The sequence below is a fragment of the Cygnus atratus genome, chromosome 3 (genome assembly GCF_013377495.2).
Source record: "Cygnus atratus isolate AKBS03 ecotype Queensland, Australia chromosome 3, CAtr_DNAZoo_HiC_assembly, whole genome shotgun sequence".
Lineage (NCBI taxonomy): Eukaryota > Metazoa > Chordata > Aves > Anseriformes > Anatidae > Cygnus > Cygnus atratus.
Genome location: NC_066364.1, coordinates 83,772,631 through 83,791,085, shown reverse-complemented (window position 1 = coordinate 83,791,085; position 18,455 = coordinate 83,772,631). Strand labels below are relative to the sequence as shown.

Sequence of the window (18,455 nt, the reverse complement as noted above, 5' to 3'; positions counted from 1 at the left end):
CTCCAGGCCCAGCCCGCCCATGGGCCTGGCTCCAGGGTAGTGCCTGATGCCGGGGCTGCCCCAGGGCCCCCCTGCTGCCTGCGCCTGGCTGGGGCACTGAGACAGGCCCTGCCCTGAGCTCCCATGAGGAGCCCCAGCCCCTGTACAGCCCTGAAAAGACCTTGGCACTGTCTGAGCCTTTATCCCTCATGACCCAAAGCAACAGCACCAGTCTGTGTGAAAAAGCAATCTGGGGAGGAATCCTGTTGTGGTCTATGCCATCATCTGGTGTCCAAATCAGCACTGTCTGTGAAGATGACTTTTTCCATGAAACATCAGTATTTAATGGTTCTTGACTGTATGAAGCAGACGCTGTGGCTGTCAGTGCTGTTTGACTGTCAGCCAAAGACTTTGCAAAGCAAATACAAATGAACCACTGTTGGGTGCTCCACTTTATTATCTACATTCATTACGAAAACAGCAGAGAAAACTACCTGTAGAAATGACTACACCTAAAATATAAAATCCTGCATCTTCTTACAAAATATATTGTCAATTCAGTCTCTCCTGATTATGTATTTACATATTGCTTAGGTAAAAGCAATGGAAAATATATCGAGCTTCAGAGATTAAAACCTGAATCTTAGAGATCACAATCAAAACCTGAACTTTAAGTCCCAGCAAAAGCTGATTGAGTTGTACCATAGATAGGTTTCCTAGATAAGAAGCTTACATTTCTAGAACAGTATCTCACTGAACATGCATCTCCATGACCTTCTCTCCAATGAGACAATTCTCTCTTTGTCCACTAAGATAAACATCCAGGATAATGGTGGGCTGGAGCATGTATAGTACCAGGATATGCTGAGACATCTGGGTTTACTCAGCCTTGAATAGGTGACGAGGAGATCTTAGAGCTGTCTACAACTGATGGGAGGGTTTAAAGACCACGCCAGATGCATTCTTGGAGATGCACAGGGAAAGAAGAGGCAAAAGAAAGTTGCAACATGGGAAATTCCAATTCTATATAAAGACTTTTTTCATGGCCAACCAATGGAACAGGGACTCAGGGAATTTGTCCAAACTCCATCCAGAGATATTCCAAGCTTCACGAGACAAGAACCCAAGCAACCTGATGTAACTGGGCCTACTTTAAGTAGGGAGTAGGACTAGATAAACTGCAGAGATTCCTTCTAACCTGAATTATTCTGTGATTTCATAAACATAAGTTTTAAAGAGGCATGCAGAATACTATTGTAGTATATTTGAGTATAAGGCTTTTAACATTTGTGTGTTTGACAAATACAAAGCCAGCAAGGGATAAAACCATATTCTGCTGTAAATTAAAAAGGAATTTTGTTTCCATGAACATCTGGGATGTGTGTGTGCAATTGCCATACTACTAAACAAAGAGCTGGCATGAAGAAAAAGAAAAGGATCTGTTTCTATTTAAGATATTGTCCCTTGGAGCTAACATATTGTATAATGTGTTTGCAGTTTAAGTGTAGTTATTTGTCAGGAATTAAAAATAAACAATTTTCAAAATACAAGAATAGTACTTTATGACAGAACCAAAGAGAAATCTGAATCAGAACACAGCTATAAAATCTGTCTCCTGGAAGTATTGAAAAAGTTGTAATCACACAGGTACAGTTTTCAGAAGCTACTTAGAATTTCAGGAATCTAGGTGATAGTCACCATTACTTAAGTTCCTAAGCACTCAGTTTTGAAATTGGGACCTAGGTTCCCAAATCCTTCTCACCTCAGTGCTCTTGGAAACCCAGTCTCTTCAGCAATTTTGAAAATTTTGCCCTAGAAATGTATGGTTCTTGTATTCACAATGTACTTTTCATTGTAATGCAAATGAAAACCAAAACTGTTAGTCTGTATGTAGTCCACATATACTCTTCAGATTCAGATTTAAACTTCATCCTAGATCCAGAAAAGGCCTTAGTCACAAGGATTTCTCGGCAGTTCAGATAATGGTAAAGTCACAACCTCATCTCACCTAATTTCTGTACACAGTGAATAGGAAGATTCAGGCATTTTGCTCACCACCACCCCAGCCTGGCACACCACAAACATATAAGCTGACCCATAGGAAAAGCTGAAAATAAATTTCTGAAATACTGTCTCTTTCATAGACCACGGCACTTCTCCAGAACTAGGCACCCGTGTGGAACTTGGAGTCACAGCCCGAGCTTTCTTTCTGGGATTGAGTCGCAAAGTCACATATAGCATCTGGCACCTCTCTTTTCTTTTAGATGTGGCTGCTGGAGGAAGTGAATAGCAGCCACAGCCTGCCCGGCCCTGTTCTCCGGGCGTTGGGAAGGGCTCACCCTCCTGGCCAACAGTCCCATGGGTCCCACACTGCTATCTACACAGTGGAGCATCCTTAGCTGACATCACTGGAGCAAGGATCTATTCCATCCTTACTTACAATTATAAGGCATTCCTTTGGGTAGCATGAGGTGTCATTTGTTGACTCTCTTCAATTTCAGGGGAGTTTCATTCATGTACAAGTTTCATTCATGTACAAAGTTGTACTTAAATGCATTTCGTATTTAGCTCTTATTGAGGTTGAGCCTATCTCCATCCGTAAGAGCAGTACAATATTTACATAGCCTCTCCATTAGCTCTAGCATAATACTTGTTAAGCAATAACACGCTGAGCACAATATGGGCCAGAAAATCTGTGCTGTCTGTGCCCATGTTCAAGGCTTGCTGTAGATTTTGCTTTCTGTGATACATATGTCGATAATGTATGACAAACTCTTACCACAATGTAATATAATTTCGTATAAGATAATGATATGACTACTAATACACAAATCCTGTTTATAGAAAGGATAAGGCATTAGAATGAAAAATGTTATGAACCATAAATAACAAATTGTGTTTTCCTTCATCATTCAACAATAACTAAATCCAATGTCATTATTCATAAAAGGCCCCTTATATATTTCCTGCTCAAATTTGTTGACAATTAGTTTATCGATCCCATTGTTTGAACCATCTGTGAAGGATATAGCCTCTGTGAAAACCCACTGACTCCTCTTGGTATGCCTTGCTTACCTTCTCTGACTGATTAATCCTATTGACTCAGGTGTTGCTAGCTTATCAGTCCACTCTTCACAGGTGAACAAAGGAAATTTTATGCAGGGGCTGATCCTATTGCTTATGTTAATCAAACTTTACTGATTCAGATTTTGCCTCCTCCCAGCAAACACCAACATCTTTCCAGCTTACAGACAATTACATTACGTATCGAGTACTTGTCTGAAGCATTTATCTGTGTTGTAGAGCTTCTCTGCAGCAGACAGCATGTTGGTGCCTGTGGATTCTCTGAATTCCCAGAGATGGGAACCAGATGCTACCATAACCACACATACAAAAAAGTCTCTCACTATAAAAAAAAAAAGCCCTTGAAGGACTTTATTCAGATTTTATGAGCCATCAAGTGGAACAGCTGTATTTTTTTTTTACATTGGTTTTATCCCAGTAATTTTAAAGCACAGACATTTGCCCCAAAGACTTTGCCTTCAGATACAGAATGTTTTTTTATTTCAGCTTTGACTCGTAACTGCTCCTCTTAATTTTCATATCAGAATACTAAGATGCTTTTTTCCCCACTCATGATTTTGACTAATGTACTTTTACCAGCAACAAACATCCATCACCTTTGCTGACTGGCAACCTCAATCCAAAAGGCAAAGAAAAGTAGTATTGATAACTTTTTTTTTTTTTTTTTTTTAAAAAAAAGCCTTTTTAGTGTTTGGGGGGGGGGATTGGTTTGGTTTCTTATGCTGTATTATGCTGTATACTGATGTACTTTCTGAAACAGACAAGAAATGGATGTAATCTCAAAAGAAGAGCAAAACAATGCACTACTAAACCAGATGTGTGCCCAGGGAAGCCATGAAAAAAAAATCCGCAAAGATTTCCACATCTTGTTGCATAAATGGCAAAAATTAAAATTCCACATACTGGCAGCTAAAAACATAAGAAGCCCTCTGTTCATCTACAAAAAAGATTAAATAACTTACCTGTCAATCACTCCTAGCTAAATCAAGAAAATGAATAGTTTACTCCTTTCTTCATTGCAATTTTATCTTATGCTTTGTTACAGCGTTTGTCTGAGAGAGGAACAAAAATAGTACTCCTTGATGCTTTAACTTGTACACAAATGAATGTCTTCCCAGATTGTTAAGTGAGACTATTATGACTCTCTAAAATATTTAACTTCCTGTGCAGCAAAAACAATGGATTTTGCCTACATTAAATCTCTTAAAGCCCCTAAACTGTGGTTAACTGCAGCCTTTTTTTTGTTCAAATACCCATTTTAATTGAAAAAAACACATACCAAAAGAAAACTTGCTGCTACTCTTGTTCATTTTAACATGTCATTGCCCTTTCTTAAGTATGCACATTTCATTACAACTCTGAGTTTGTCTAGATTCAACTTCCTGCCATTATATCTTGACATGCTTTTGTCTGCAAGACTGAAGTCCTCTGGTATCACGTTTCTGTTCCCTGCAGAGGTTTCCTGCACACTGTCAACACATCTCTCTAAATCTGTTTGATAAACTAAAGAAGTCAAGCTGTTGGAAGGCATGTTTTTCAAATTTTTGATCATCTTTGTGTCCCTTCTGAGGCCTCTTCATTTTTTCAGCATCTTTCTTCAACTGTGGACATCAGAACTAGACAGAATATTCTAGCTGTGATTATATCTACTCCAAATGCAGAGTTAAAGTAACAACCCAACCTCTTTTTGCACGTTCTTATTCTTGCAGCTATTCAAGAGATGCATTAGCCTTCTTGGCCACAGCAGCCCACTGTACACCCATATGCAACTAATAAAGCATGACACATAGATCCTTTCTAGTAAGTGCTTCCCAGTACATAGGCCCCTAGTCTGTAAGCGTGGTCTACATTCTTTATTCCTAGATTTATAATATTACATTTGACAGTGATATAACACATATTGTTGGCCCAGATGACTAAGCAATCTGTTAACTATCTTCCCAACACCACCATTTCAGCATCACCTGAAAGGTGTAATAATATTTTTCCAGTTAATGTCATATGGCATTCTGCACCTCTACAGAATCCCAACAGGAGCAGAATCATTTAACATAATACGTAATTTCATCTAGTTTAGTCTATTTCATGCATTCCACATTTGGTTTGCATTGCTCTTATGTATTAATCAAGAATTCACAATGTTAACCCAAACATCTCAGTGAAATCCACAGCGTTTTATTAACTGTACTTTATTAGCTTGTGATAACCTCAAGAAAAACATGGAAGACAGATTTATTCCTCACTCCTATCAGTTCTCAACATCATTTCATGATGATTCACATGGCTGAATTAAAGTAGTGCTGTGTTAATAAAAGGTTGATGCTGCTGTGGAAAGGCACAATCATGGCAGAAGAGGAAAACTACAAAAGGATTAACTATTGTAATGAGAAAGCTTAGATTCATGTTCCTTTGTTTCTACTTCAGTAATAAAAAACAAAAGCAGAAATAGGCAACTTTAAACTTTCATGCTGCGTTGATATGCTCCACCCTGGATGGATTAGTAACTCAGTTTACTTAAAGATGGCTTGAACAAAAGACATGATGCTGTCCAGTTTCTATGTACTTTCTCCTTTCTAACGAAAGGCTGTCTGATTTCTCCCTATATTTGCATACAAAGAGCTATTCTGAAAAGAAATGGAAATAATTTCTGCTAATACTGTCTCTTCTGTCTTTGCCTAGATTTCCACAATTTTCACTTTTTCATCATTCTTGCTTAGATTCGAAGAGATTATTGCTGTAATTCTCACAATGGAGTAAATAGTTTGGTCCCCTTCTCTCATTATTGTTGGGGTAATAAAACCAAAGGTTGCTTCACCTTTAGTAGTTATCAGGACTAGTTTTTTTCTGGTTACTCAAATCAGAATGACTAATACACAATCTAAGTGAATCTCTTTGTCTACACTATAAGGACATTTGAATCCATTGACCAACTTTAACCAGAAAAGGAGACCTTAAAGTAATTGAATCTCTCCTTATTTCCTGAAAATAGACCAATGAAAAGGAGAGGCAGACCATGTCAACATTTTGACTGAAGAACGGCTGGCAATTCTTTATTAAGCAAGAGGAAAAAGCCCCCTAGAAATTCTCTAATCATAGAAAGCCTCTAAAGCTACACCCCAAAGTCATGAAGTCTTAGGAAACTGATTCATAGAGAAAACAGTCTCTGTTAACCACACTGGTCCTGTAGTTACTTGCTTTCTAAATGTACATGTTTATTCTTGTTTTCTTCTTTAGCAGGTCTGTCTCCTGAAAGGCATCTTACATTGTCAAAAAACAGAAGTGTGGTATAAAGCTTTGGAGCCACTGTCCTGCATACAATGCATGCATGTAATGCTGAACTTGAGTTACTCAGAAGAGACCAAACCAGTATTTTTTCCTGAAATTTGCCAACAGACGGCATCTGTGAGATAGGCATCATGTTCAATCAAGAGGTGAGGTTCTAAATCTCTATTTCCTACCATCCACCTAGTCATGTAAAAACAGGTGTACTATGGTCTTCTCATATTTTATAACTACATCACAGGGATGAATATGTACAAGTCCAACTGGCAGTTGTCTACCTAATGTTAAATTCTTTGGAATAAGCAAATGCTTCAACATTTCAACCAGTTTTGTTATTGGAGATTTTACTCTATGAGCAAAGAAAAATAAAATGGTATGTATTCCTTGGTAATCATACGGAAAAGCCATTAAGCTGTTGAACAGATTGCTCTCAAGGTTAAGAAAACTGGCTCTTTGAGCAGCTGAGTGGAAGACTCTGCAGACAAGGTAGATCACAGCTGGAATTTCAAGGCTACTGGGGCAGCACTGTTACAGTACTTCTTGCAACACGAAAGCAGTAATTAGAATAAAAAGTTTGCCACTCTGAACTCCCAGGTGTTTAGGAAAAAGTCTTGTTACTGTGGATTTATGATCTCTTTGAGAGTAGGTTAGTTTGGTGGTGTTAAAAACAGAGGGAGAAAGCAACTGGTACTGCATATAATTTTCTGCTATAGACAGTGCAACTACACCAATTCATCTTTCTCTCTCTGCAAGGCAAGATAGAAACACTATAAATCAGATCTCTTATGTCAAGGTTCAAGAGAAGCAAGAAATATGCAAAACAGTAAATCAACATGAGTTTGCATCTACTATAGTTGGCAGTCACAGCTATACTAGAAGTCAGAAGATTAATGCTGTCCATTTTTACTTCCATGCCCTAAGAGTAAAAGCCAAGATTAAACACCAGGAGTCCTTGGTAACAGGTGCTGCAGGATTACTGTATATGCTGCTAGCAGTTTTTCTTAATGTAGATGTCAGGTGCAGGAAAAGGCAGTGCTAAGGAGTTGTGAGGAAAGGAAATAGCCTCATTTCCTTATAAGTTTTCCTGAAATCAACAGGGAACAGGTGTGTAGCAAATATTCTGGTACTCAAAAGCCATTAGAAATTAAAGGCCAAAACTATCCTTAGTTAGCCTCTCCCTTTGCAGTCTACTGAAATCAGCAGGAAATCACAAGATGTGGCTGAAGTTACCACTAAAGTAAGGGAGTTACCACTGATTTAGCATAGTATATGGAGAGCAACACGAATTCAGCCTTCATACATGTAGACACTTTTGTACTGAATGCTCGAAATCACCTATAAGAATCAGGAATACACATCCATGAAAAATTTCCTCCTTCCTTAGCAAACCACAAAACCAATTGGTGCCTCGGTGACCTAACATCAGCATCCAATACCCCTCTATGCATGAGATGCATCAAGAATGGGGCCAGCACTGTGATTTGCAGATCTGAAGCTTATCTATAATAGTAATCAGTGAGGTGCTAACAGAGAAAGTAAAGGTAACACCTCAGAAACATAGGGCAAAGGCCTTTGCTAACTCCTAAAGACAGGAGGTGTCTTTGTTGCCTCCTTCTGCCATGACAGACACTATAAAACATTTAGACCTCCTACAAGGCATGTACAATACATGAAGTAGATTAAGTATCTGTTTGCATCACTGGTCCCTTTCATTGTAATACCATCAGGTATTGACACTAAGAGATGGACGGGGTTTGATTTCTAGTGAGTGGAGGTCCTGATTACCATACAATCATGGTGTTGTACTTGAGAAAATAAGTAGAAAAGAGGGAAAAAAGCATATATAAACGTATTGTATCCCTAAGTAAATTTTTTAGGTTTTAAAATTGAACATAACTGATCATATAAAAATTAATAGGACAAATGAATTCTCAAGACACGTCCACAAACTTACTAAATACCATAGATTCTTACGGAGATCAGAAGAAGAGAGTTAAGATTCTAGATTTCAGGTAACATATATCAGAAACAACTAATATATTGAAGTACACTTAGGAGACATCTGTTTTAAAACAATCTCTTAAGCAGAATAACTTTCATGCTATGTTCCCTTTGCTTTGCAGAATCAGATACTCATAAAATGAAATTGGGGATTGCATCACAGTGAAGAAACATGTCACGAAACTATCCAAAGAAAAAGGCAGGAATGGAGAGCTTTACTTAGAACATTATCAAGATTTCTCAAGGCTGTGAAAAGCTAATTTCACAAAAAACTCCAAATCTTGATGACCACTTCAATAATAACATTATTGAGTCAATAACAACATTATTCATTGATGACTTTATTGCTGCTACCATCAATACAAAACATTCCAGATGTGGGGCAAGTGCAGATGAGAAAACATTTGTGCAGTGCACAGAAGCAGGTGTAGCATATTTCAGTGCAAGGCATAACAACAAAGTAACACACCTTTCATGGACTGGAATTTTAACTTCTCTATTCAACTATCAATAAATTGTTGTTGGATGGTTATCTTTTATTTTAGGTTATGAATCTCTTCTAAATAACTATTTTTTAAAACAAGCTTAATCCAGAAAAGTATACTTGTTATGGTAAACTCTCTGTACATCCTGTATTAATTTGATACTAGGAACACAGGGTAGATTTATATCTTTTTTATCAGTTATTTGCTCTGAGGCTAAGCAGACAGCACATCCCTGCAAGTATAGGATTCTGATAATCAAAGCATAATTTTTAGCTGATCTCTTTTCATAGTTCCACTGATTGATCCCAAAATCCTGCTTATGAATCAAGGTTTATTGTCTCTATTTTAAGCTCTGAATAACCTCTATTAACCTGCCACTAACATATAGTGTACCTAATTGGCATGAAGGTTCAAATTATTTTTGTTTACAGCCCAATGCCAAATTAAACGTATCACAACCAGATTTCCAACCCAGGGCTAAATTAGCATGTAGTTTCTTAAGTTTTTGTTTAAGTAACAGTGGTGTGCAATATCCAAAGATTCAGGCACCACAGTTTCAGACATGTACGATATGCAATTCCTGTTAGAAAATGACCTGGTCTGGAATTTTGTTACTAAACGTTTTTGTAATTAAAAGATATGGTCTGATCAAAACAAAAGTGCCATGGGGAGTGTGTCAGCTTTGACAGTCAAAACAGTCACTGGAAATTGTTTGGGACCCAAGATAGAACTACCATGCAAAATTTGAGATCGTTCATGTATCTTTGCTTTCCCTCATCCAGATGTCATACTTAACTCTCTTTTCCTGCATATCAGATCATTGACTCAACTACCAGGCAGCGGCTATTCTTGCATGTAGCATATAGTCTTTTCTGCTGGGACATTTTTATTTTTGTTTACACTGAATCAGAGAAAAAGAGGAAGAATATTCTTCATGTCCCAACCACTAGCCCCGTTTGGCATTGTGAGAGTCAAGATTCTCTTTTGATTGGCACTTACTTTACACACATGAAATAACACCAATAACAGGAAGAGTCATTCTCAAGTGTCTGTTAGGGCTCTTACAGCAATGGAGAGCACAGAAAAGCAGTGATTATGAACATGTATCTCCTGCATTTCTGACGAATACTCAGCAAGTAAGAAAAAACAGACCCTGAAGTTGTGCACTCAAACTTAGGTGCCAAATGTAATTACTTATTTCATGATCTTTCAGAATGACTGAGATCATTGTGATTGAAATTTCCCCTACTCGTCAGCCCCAAGACAGGCTTTGAAAATAGAAATATTTGTGGAAATGACTTACTGATGTTTTAAAACTTGTTGCCAGCATTCCTAGTGAAAGACAGCTTATGGATCTTTACTCTTAACTTTCTTCTTTTTATGTAGTTCTTATGCAGTATATTATGAGGATGAGGGAAAAGGGCTGAAATTCTGATCAGGTTTGTTAATATATAGTTCTTCAAAATGTCTGAGAAACTGTCCATAATTTAACTATTATACTTGGTTTGTTCAGCTAATGAAAGAAAATTCTTTAAGGTTCTGCACAGTCTGAACAGCAAGAAAACAAAATATGTTTTCACCTTAGTCTCAGAAATATAGTTTTCTCTTAGAGATGCTGAGGTAAGCACTACTTGACGTCAAAGATTTATTAAGCAGTGCCTAAACCAGGGAACTACCACGTGGCTAGAAAATGCAGTTGTGTCCACCACTCTTCAGCATGACAAAACACTGTCACGAGTCATCTGCAGTCAGACCATTAAAAAATATTCAAAACTTCAACAGAACTTTCTTCAGAAAAGGTGCAGGGAATGGGACAAGCAGCTTTCGTGCTCTGACAGCAGTCACAGCTTCTTTCCAGAAAGTCTCCCAGGCCTCAGCAGCACCGAGGTACTGCCTGGGCCTACACCACCTGCTGTGCACCTGCACAAGCTACAGCAGTAGCAGGAAGCGACTCCTGGCCTGACTCCTCATCTGCTAGGCTAGTGCTTCAGCCACACCAGTTGCAGACAGACCACTGGCACAAATCAGATATTTTTCTCCCAGGGAGCTGCCCCAGCCAAAGCTGGGCTCTGTGGTACAGGAATACCCACCCACTCCAGGTGATATCCTTCTCTACTAGCCTCTGCCTCTGTTTCTTACACCCTTTCGCTGCACATGTTCATACAAACCCACTGTTGAAACAGCAGGAAAAGTTCGTTTTTGTGAGCTTCCCACAGACCTCCAAAACATTCAAGCCAGGACCTTAAAATGGTATGATTAGTTTAAACCAATCCCCAAACTTTAAGGAAAGAAGAAAACCCTGATGTTCCTGGATTCTAAGCCTTTGAGCATCAAAGATTTTTCTTCCCCATAGGAGGAAAGGTTTTGCAGAGTTGCACTGAAATTTGTTGTGAATTTCAACAAAAATCACATAATATTGCACCTGTAAGAAAAAAAAAACAGCAAACATCAAAAGCTATATGATAAGCTGATTGCTTTTCACATGCATGCAAAAATCAGTGAGGCATGAGATTCAGGGTTCTGGGGTCCTCTGGATTCCTAGGTCAAAGTTAGCACAACAGCTTTATCAAGAGGGTCCCACAGAAACTGTACCAGTATTTAAAAAAATGGTATTTAAAAAAAAAAAAAAGCATTTGCATGAGTGGAAGGGAAATCGGAGCATTTTGAATAGGATGTTCACAATATCCTTTTCCAGTACAGCACTGCCTTACCTCCTCCCACAACTGCCAAACCACACAGGGAGGGGGAATGAGTGTCAAAAGGGTCACCAGCAGTTTTCCAAGAAAGGAGGTAACTGTTACTAGAGCTTATCCCATGCTGAGTAGCTACATGTCAGTTATACGAAGCTAAGTATTTCTATACTCATTTCTCCTCAAAATAAGAAATATTTCAAAAATCTGGATACTTCTGCATTTGCTTTGAAAAACACATAGATGACTTGCTGCATCTACAGGAGGAGCGTTGTGTGGCCCTGCCTAGTGTTTTAAGATCTACAAAGACATGGAAGATGATCCCTAGGAACAGATTTTTTCAGGTTACGCTCAAGATTATCTATATTCCCATTAGGCTTAATTAAACCAAATACAACTATATCAGATTTCAGAGGGTGGTGGGCTTTTGTTCAGGATATGCTGTTACACTTTGTGACCAGCAACAGAAAACAACTTTCAAACCTACAATTATCTCCCTCTTTTTGAGGTCCAAAGAGAGACAGGCTTTTACAGTTCTCCTTTGTCATGAAGTAGTAGAGGTTTTTCTTCTCCCAGAAAGCAAGCTTATTGTGACAGGGCAAACAAGGAACAGTACCAACATGACAAGAACCTGTGAGTGTTCTAAGGATAACTGAGAGGCTTTGGTTCAGTTTTGACTCTAGTTCCTGCACTGTGATATCATGCTTCAAGAGACTATTGAGACTCCACAGCTTAGATCAAAATAGAAAAGTTCAATTCATAAAGCCAGATTTATTCATGGAGTAGCCAGGTCAAAGCTGAAATCAGCACTGCAGAAGTTTTCTCCGTGTAGAAATGAGCAGAGATAGTAGCAAGGTTTAGTACAACATCCCTTGTCCTGCTAGAACTTCACAGAGACACTATGAAAACCAGCAAAAGAAGGTCCTTCCCTCAGTTCTGTGGCAGCATTAGCACAGGCTTTTTCTTCTCCCTCAGCTGGTGGTGACACACTCCTACATTATGCCTGGAGGACACAAGGCCCAAAGATGCAGTGCTTCTCATAACAACATCCAAATTTTATGTAAAGAATCTTAACATTATTTCGCATTCACTAAATGAATTATTTTTTATCACAAATCCAGTACTTATAAGAAGCAAGATGATGTTGAATTAGCATGGACTAGAGGGTATTGGGAGCGAAAAAAAAAACCTATAAACCCTAACAGGAAGGCAAATTTGGTGCCCATCACTAGAAATGCTATCATTTCAATTCAGTTTCTATGTCAGAATCACTGTCAGAAATTCATTATTCATACCTGCATCATCTAATATTCATAAGCTTGCCAGCACAGCTCTTTGGACAATTTTCATTATTTGTTCCTTTAAAACAGTCACATACGATCCCATGGGAATTCTACATATAAGTTTTCTTGTGGCGATATCCTGACAAATGACAATTCACAGAAACTGCAAGCCTTTTAACTGGTTGGGAAATCTGTCACCTATAGATCATGAAACATGACAGTTAAGTATTGAGATAACTGATAAATCTGCTGGCTTTTCAAAAGATTGAGAGTTGCTGTGGCCTTCAGAAACTTCTCCATGGCTCACAGCCAGCTATAGGCCAGTCAGTGAGTATCGCTATTGGACCAGCAGTGCCTGAGAACAACAACAAAAAAATCTAAGCTCCTAGTTCTTAGTCTGTTCCACTCCTGATGCTTCTCAAGTAATTACAACCAAAAGTTCCCATGGATGCCTTGACATTTCCTTCATACTATTGCATCTTAGTTATTTTTTTTTTATTTATTTATTTTTTTTTTATGATGATGGATTACTTTTACATCTGAGGCTCATCTGAAGATCACTTTGCTTGTTAGGGAACATAGTGAAATACTGTGCTACATGATTCAAATTTCAAAAGAATATTTTCCATTCCTCTGCTTCCAACCTCAGCTTCATATTAGCAAATCTCCCTGCATAATAATTTTTTACTGATCATCTATCTAATCATGACATCACATATATGTTCAAAAAAACCAGGCATACGTTTATATTAAAAGAAAAAACAACTTAGAAGTTTAACGACTGCCTTCTACTTTTTAAACACATACAACATGCAGGTTCTTACTTCATATCCCAACTTCACAAAAATGCAAAAAGACGCATCAGATGCAAAACAAAAATTAACAGAAGGTCCACATTTTCAAAGCAAATTGTGGACTTTCTTGTTAAAATGTCAAGCGTCAAATGATTGAATTTGATTTTCTGCTTGAACTATCAGCAGATGATACAATTTGAAGTCAAAAACTAAACTGACTTACCCAACTGACATTAATCTAGTATAATATTCCGAACTAAACTAGTCACTTTCATCTTGCTAAGTACAGCTTAAAAATAAACAGCCTAAACATGGGGTCTCTCTGCTGGGCCAAGGACATCCAAGTATTCACAACATCAACTAGAAACTAAGAGTACTACTTAAAATACTGGGACCTAATCTTGGGATTTTGAGTAAACTTAATTAGTTTCCTACACTTCAGCAGTGTATATTAAGAGAAAATGAATTCTACCAGCATAAAGGTGCAACAATGAAGAGCAAATGAGTTAAGCAATCTTCATAAATCAATTCATGTTAAATATGTTCTAATCCCAATCTGCACTCCAGTTAGATATTACCATACGAGTACGTTCAGCAATTTTAATTTAAACTGCCTGCAGTTTAACAGAAAAGGGCAGCAAATCAAGACCACTGTCCTCATTCACATTTGCTATTGCAGCATCACATCTGTAAAGAAAAACGGCAGACATGTCCCAAACAGTGTTCACTGGCTCCTCTAAAATACCGCTTTTAATCCTCTTACATGATTCATTTATTGTGTGACACTGGTTGAACATATGCAGTCCTCATGTGAGGAAAAATAGGAAAATCTTCATTCCAGATTTACAGTCTTCAAAGTTCAGCAACTTTATAAGTTTTCCATTTTCCTTTATAATGAAATAGAATCATGTGGAATTACTAATAGTTGGCTCACTAAAGGGTAAGAAGCTAATCTGAGTAAGCCTGAGGCATTTACTCAAAAGTTCACTCAATGTTTCAGATATCTCACTAGATTGGATTGGAAGCGATGTGAAAATAGCTTATTCTCTTGTTGTTTCATTGCTTCCACAACTCTTTCCAAGTCAATCTTCTAATTACTGAAGAACATTAAAAGACAAAGATTATTTCAACTTCTTTAGTTACACCAGAATTCAAGCAGGCTAAAAGTCCGTTCTGTAGAGAGCATATTTCTGCACAGAAAAAATTTTCCATTGTCAATAGTGAATATTTCACTTATCAGCTGGTATGCCCATGTAACAAACCATTTTTACTAACAAATTAATAGAGATAACCATAAGATTTTAAATGAAACTTTCATCAGATTTTTGAGAACTTTGTTGGAAACACTGGCTCGGTGATCAACAGAAAGGGTGTTCTGAGGCTGAGTTTAGACCATCAGGTCAATTCAACAGCATGACAGGGACAGAAACCGAAATCAGAAACCTAAAACATTCAGTCTGGAGATATAAATCTTAATAATTTGGCTAGATGTAAGTAAAATTCACCAAACCTGAAGGTTGCCTGCAAAGACAACTATCCAACTCCAGTTAGTAACACAATTGATTGCCTATCTCAAAAAAAAAAATTACTTGGATGAGCCCTTCTCACTCAGGGTATCCTCTATAAAAATCACACTAGATCAGGTATTATTCTGCAAATACAATCATAGTTCATCCCAAATCAAGAATTTAAGTGTTATTTTACAGAGGAGGGTAGAAGCATCATCCCCATCTTAGAGACAAATGTACACAGGTGCATCAAACAACATTTTCATGGTAATTCAGCAGGTTTGTGATGAGCTTTATATATAGCATGTCTCTTGTCATGTGTGCATTACTCAGTCATCCCCACGTCTTCACTACAAAATGAAAGAAATTCCTATGAAAGAAATTGTTTCCAGAGAAGTAAAATCTGAGAAGTCTTTCTTACCTGGCAAAAAATGATGCTGCCACCGAAGTGCCTGTGGATACGTCAGTAGCAACATATGTGCTCTGGGAGGCAGGGAAGCTGTACAAGGAGGGTTTATCTGCATTGTAGCGGTTCAGTGCTGCTTCAGTCAGGCCCTCTCGACTAGTCTCTGTCATAAGCTGAGATATCTGAAGACAAAAAAAAAAGCAGTGAGAGTCATCAGTTTAAAACTCACTTGCTGACCCCTCCTAATCCTGAAGTGCCTCTGGGTTGCAGATGAAGTAAGAGAGGCATTTCATTCACTACATCTGTGCAGGTCTGTGAACAAGCTTATTGCTTCTGTCATGCTAATCTACAGTACTTTGGCTCAGACCTAACCTTGTTTGCATTAAAACTAATGGGATAAATTCATCCCATCATTAGAAATGTCAATAATGTCAATGGCTTTCCATCCATATGGAAAAGAAAGCGTAAACCAAAATCCTTACTGGATTTCCCCTTATGGTACAAAAGAGACAGCTTAGAAACATGTAAGATACTTACATTTTACTTCAGAAAAAAAAAAAAGTTTACCTTTGTAAAATAACACAGCACTAGTGTATTAAATAGTTTTGTTGACCTTTCTTCAGAAAGGCCAACACAGAAGCATAGGAAGGAGTCCCTTGGGATCCTAGACTATTTATCATCTCTCTGGAAAATTGGGATCATTACCACTCACTTTCATTAGCTTTCTTAAAAGGTTTTAAACACTCCATGATTTCATTCTTCTGATGGCCAATTTAGCATTTTCTTTGTTAGGAAGCCCCGTCTCAGTCCTTCTCTGGGAAAAACAGATAATGCTAGCAATCTTCCAAAGCATAGCTTCCTTCCTCCTGCAAAAAGGTTGCTTAACTCATGTATTCTATTTTATTTCTCATTCCTTTCCTTATCATCACAGTAAGGTGGTGATACCACCACAATAGAAAGGGGATATCTTTGTGAGGTACATCAAGAAAAGTACTCGAGATCATCCTGTAGTTAACTCTCTTTCTAGTTAGGTTTGCTTTATTTCAGCTGTTAAACATTTTGGTCATTAAATGTGAAGTTGAAGAACTGTGATTTCATTTAGATAGCGAAACAGCATGCAATATGGTTAACATTCTTTCATTCTGCAGAAGATTATTCCATAGGCATTGACCAACCTCCAATCCACCTCTGCTTCTTGTATAGAAAAGTGTTATCTGTTATGCTACATCTCAGAAGACAGTCTAAGAGTTTATCCCTATTGTACTTATTCTGAGGGCAATTAACTGTAATACTTACAGGAGCACTAAATTAAGCCACTGTGTTAGATGAGGAACCAGTAAAGTCGCTGAGAGTACCCCAATGATGTTACTTGCACACTGAGCCTTCTGATTTAGTGATTCGCTATAATGAATGAGCAGTGGGTCTCAGAAGGCTGAAATCCTGGACTTAAATCATCTCATACTACTTAGTGTTAAAACTCAGGAATTTAGGCTAGCTGCCAGTACCTCCCTGTGTTTTCAGCATGCAGGCAACCAGACTTTTTCTCTTCAATGTGCTGCTAACCTACACATGTCCACTTGAGACATCCAATACACTTGAATTCACTAATTTCCTGAAGTTTTCCATAATTTTTGTTAACTCAGATCTTTACATTTGCCATGAATGAACTGGCACAAGATTCTGCCTTATCATCTCAAATTACCTTGAAACCAATCTCACCATCTGCCACAATGGCCACTGCTAAGCAGTCAGATTTTAAAAGTTCTTCCTTCAGAGCAGAATACATACACAAACTTAATTCTGTCTTAGTCCATCCACCTCATATCGGTGAAATCAGGGATGGACCATGACAGCAGTGTTGGAACTAGATGATCTTTAAAGGTCCCTTCCAACCCATACCATTCTGTGATTCTGTGATCATTATTCAGTTATCAGTGCTGACAGGGAAGTGGGAAGTGAAGCTCAGTTGCGCAGGAACCTGATAGCAGTTAAGCCAATGAGTTGACTTATCTCAACTGCAGTCTCAATTGCAATCATAACTTCCCCATCTACTGCCAAATAAGGATTTGCTGTTCCAAATATGAGTTTCCACATACACTGCAGCATCATGCTATGGACATAAAAGGAGTAATTAAATGGTTTCTACAATTATGGAGAATTTTATGTGAGCCACACATATTGACAAATGCTATTAACAAGAACAGGACAGAGCAAACAAGAAATAAAGAGTTTCACACAGATTGTGCACATTTTCTGAAAGGTATTACTCTCAGGCTTACTCAAAAGCTGATGAGATGCTTGGTTCACGAACTTTTGAATATTTAGCTCAAAATCGAATACTCTCTTACCAAGGAGACATGAGATTCTTTTAAAAAGATATAAATATACACCACTCCTCCTAAATTACGCACACAAACAGAAATAGATATTAGCCAGCAAAAGGAACATCAATGCCTTTTAACAAATGGGGATGAAGATCTTAAGAAAGTATGACCTAAGTACAAGAATTTATATTAAAAATGTAGAGGAACTGAGTAAGAAGCTGGAAATAATCAAACATACTTACAAATTCTGTATTTCTGGAGCACCATACTATCCATAGGACAAAGAGAGAAAACAGATGAGTTATTCTCATTTTAGGAAAAGCATACACTTACAAACTAAAGCAGAATGAGGTTGCTTCCATGGTTTTTCAGTAGTACTGCTACTGTTATCATGCCATACTAATACAATCCAAATACTACAAGGATGGTAAAGTCACTCAAACTGCAAGCTGTGAAACATCTGCATGGCACTGACCACCAGAGCCTGTTGAAAAGGCAGCAGCAGTTCCTTGCAGCTCTTCTTCCTGCTCAGTAACATAAGCTTGCTTTGTTGCAGAAAGCAGGAAGCTACTATTGACATTGATAATGATGCATTATCTGTGAAAAGCTGCATTCCAGT

General features: G+C 38.0%; 1 protein-coding gene across 1 annotated transcript in view; it reads right to left on the bottom strand.

The window, feature by feature from the left end:
* Positions 1 to 18,455, bottom strand: part of KIF26B (kinesin family member 26B) — a 295,107-nt gene that overhangs the window by 158,125 nt on the left and 118,527 nt on the right. The window contains exon 4 of the mRNA XM_035558389.2: positions 15,528 to 15,694. Coding sequence (XP_035414282.1) covers positions 15,528 to 15,694 — 167 coding nt within the window. The remainder of the gene's footprint in view (positions 1 to 15,527; positions 15,695 to 18,455) is intronic.